Here is a 2,145-nt window from a genome sequence, read left to right as displayed (position 1 = left end):
TTGCAGATCAGGAACATGTGCTCGGCACGGGACAGGAGCACGGCCTGTGTGATCTATGAAGACATGTCCAGCAGCCGCCGGAACACCATCTCCATCGCCAACCACTACCAGTGAGCCAGGCCCCGGCCTCTGCCCCGCGCTGCTCCTGGCGCCTCCCCCAGGAAGCTCTCCGTGCCTGCCTCGCACCCGCAAGGCTGCCCTGCTCACCCCGTGGACTGCCCCCGGCCCCTGGGAGCTGCCAGAGACCAAGCCGCCCTTCCCCTCACACGGACCAGCTGGGCTCAGGCAGCGGGCGCGCCTGGCCGGTGGACTGTGTGCTGAGTCACCTGGCCTGACCCAGGCTTGCCAGAAATAAAGGGCTTCTCTCCTCCCCTCGTGGACTCCAGGGTCCCCTCTCAACCAGACCTGGGCTCCTCGAGACCAGGGGAGCCGCCTTACAAACAGCAAGGAGGCGGGAGTCCGCCGGGCACAGGGGGCTCAGGTCCGAGCAGCCAGGGCCGGGGCTCAGCTCCTGCAGAGCGAAGGGCTGGCGAAGGAAACCGATGCGAAATCACAGGTGCAAAGTCGGGCACAATAGCAAGCTGGGCCCTTGCAGGAGGCAACCCATCGATGTTTCTCTCTCCTCCTCCTCCTCCTCCTCCCTTCCATTCTCTCTAAAAATCCATGGGAAAATGTCCTCTGGTGAGGATTGACAAGAAATAAAATAAAAGCATTACACATGCAGAGTCCTGGAAATGGTGTTTTTAAATGAATGACACACTCATCTGTTCTCTGCTACAAACTCACTGCCTTCTCTCTGGTTGCACAGAGCCCTCCACCCCCCAACAATTTCACGCTGTGCACCCCTCAGGCCTCCTCCTGGGCCACCCCGGCCACCAGGAGGGGGACACAGGCACCCTCAGTCCACCCTCCGCCCGCACCACGGAGCTGGCCCAGAGCAGAGGGGTGCGCCTGTGTGTCTGGCGACCTCCAAGGGTGCAGGGAGGCGGGGGCAGGGGCTCGGGTGGGGGTGGGAGGCCAGGAGCCCTGTGACCCCACGAGGGCAGCTGTTCTGCGGCTGAGGATGAAGGTGGCCGAGGGCAGTGAGTCCCCCCGGAGGGGTTCGGGGAGAGAGGGAGGCCGGGGGGCCCATGAGAACCATCAGTTCTGGACGCCCTGGCCGACCCACAAGGGTTGAGGCTGCCAACGTAAGAAACGCCCAAACCTGTAAGAATTTGCGAGTTTATTGGAGCCAAACTGATGACAGTTGCTGGAAAGCAAGGTCCCCACGGACTGCGAGCACGTGCCAGGGGAGGGCATGCACTCGGCTCTCGTCTCATACGTCAGATTCGAAGGCGCAGACGGACGGGGGCTCCCTGAAACCGCCGGTGAGTTTGGGGCGGTGGGAGAGAGCGGGGCAGGGAGACGCCTGGGCTGGACGAGAAGTAAAGCGGAGCCCTAGGCGGTTTGGCTCGGTGGACAGAGCGTTGGCCGGCCTATGGGCTGAAAGGTTCCGGGTTCGATTCCCGGTCGGGGCAGGTACCTTGATTGCATGTGCGGGAGGCAACCAGTCGCTGTCTCTCTCTCTCTCCCATCGATGTCTCCCTGTCTCTCCCGTCCCTTCCACTCTCTCTAAAAATCAATGGGAAAACATCCCCAGGTGAGGATTAACAACAAGAACAAAAAAGGAAAATGCTTCTCTGAGGCCGGTGGGTATCGCACAGTGAGCGACGAGCACTCAGAGGCCCTGGAGGTGGTGTTCGGGACGAGATGGCGCCAGGCTCCGTGTCCTGTCCCTGGGCAGCCGGTTGGCCTGCGGCCTGGGAGAGGGTCACTCGGGTGAAAGGTGTGGCGTCTCAGTTGCACAGAGACAACAGGTTTAGTGACAGACCAACCTGTCGAGGGAGACACCGGCCTCCCCATGACTCACTTTCAGGGAAGAGGCTGTCAGTTCAGACCACCCTGTGTGGTTGCTTTGGTCTCTGAGTTCGAAAGGCCGCCTCCAGGCCTCTCCTGAGCTTGTCGGGTTGAGTTCATGCCCCGTTTTTGTCCATGAGGCCCTCGCCAAGGCCGGCCGGGTTGGGCGAGAGGAGGGGTGCAGCCCTCGCCTTCGGGTGTGAGCGCCCAGAGTCCTGGGGAGGAGCAGGGCCTCAGCCAGACACTGGG

The 2,145-nt window shown here is 62.1% G+C and overlaps 1 protein-coding gene across 1 annotated transcript in view; it reads left to right on the top strand.

The window, feature by feature from the left end:
- The window catches only part of CD7 (CD7 molecule), a 5,745-nt gene extending 5,108 nt beyond the window's left edge, over positions 1-637 (top strand). The window contains exon 5 of the mRNA XM_014531245.1: positions 7-637. Coding sequence (XP_014386731.1) covers positions 7-114 — 108 coding nt within the window. The 3' untranslated portion in view covers positions 115-637. The remainder of the gene's footprint in view (positions 1-6) is intronic.
- The last annotated feature ends 1,508 nt before the right edge of the window (positions 638-2,145 follow it).

Source organism: Myotis brandtii, unplaced genomic scaffold, assembly GCF_000412655.1.
Source record: "Myotis brandtii unplaced genomic scaffold, ASM41265v1 scaffold797, whole genome shotgun sequence".
Taxonomy (NCBI): domain Eukaryota; kingdom Metazoa; phylum Chordata; class Mammalia; order Chiroptera; family Vespertilionidae; genus Myotis; species Myotis brandtii.
The sequence above is the reverse complement of the archived record's forward strand: the minus strand, read 5'-3'. Positions and strand labels throughout refer to the sequence as shown.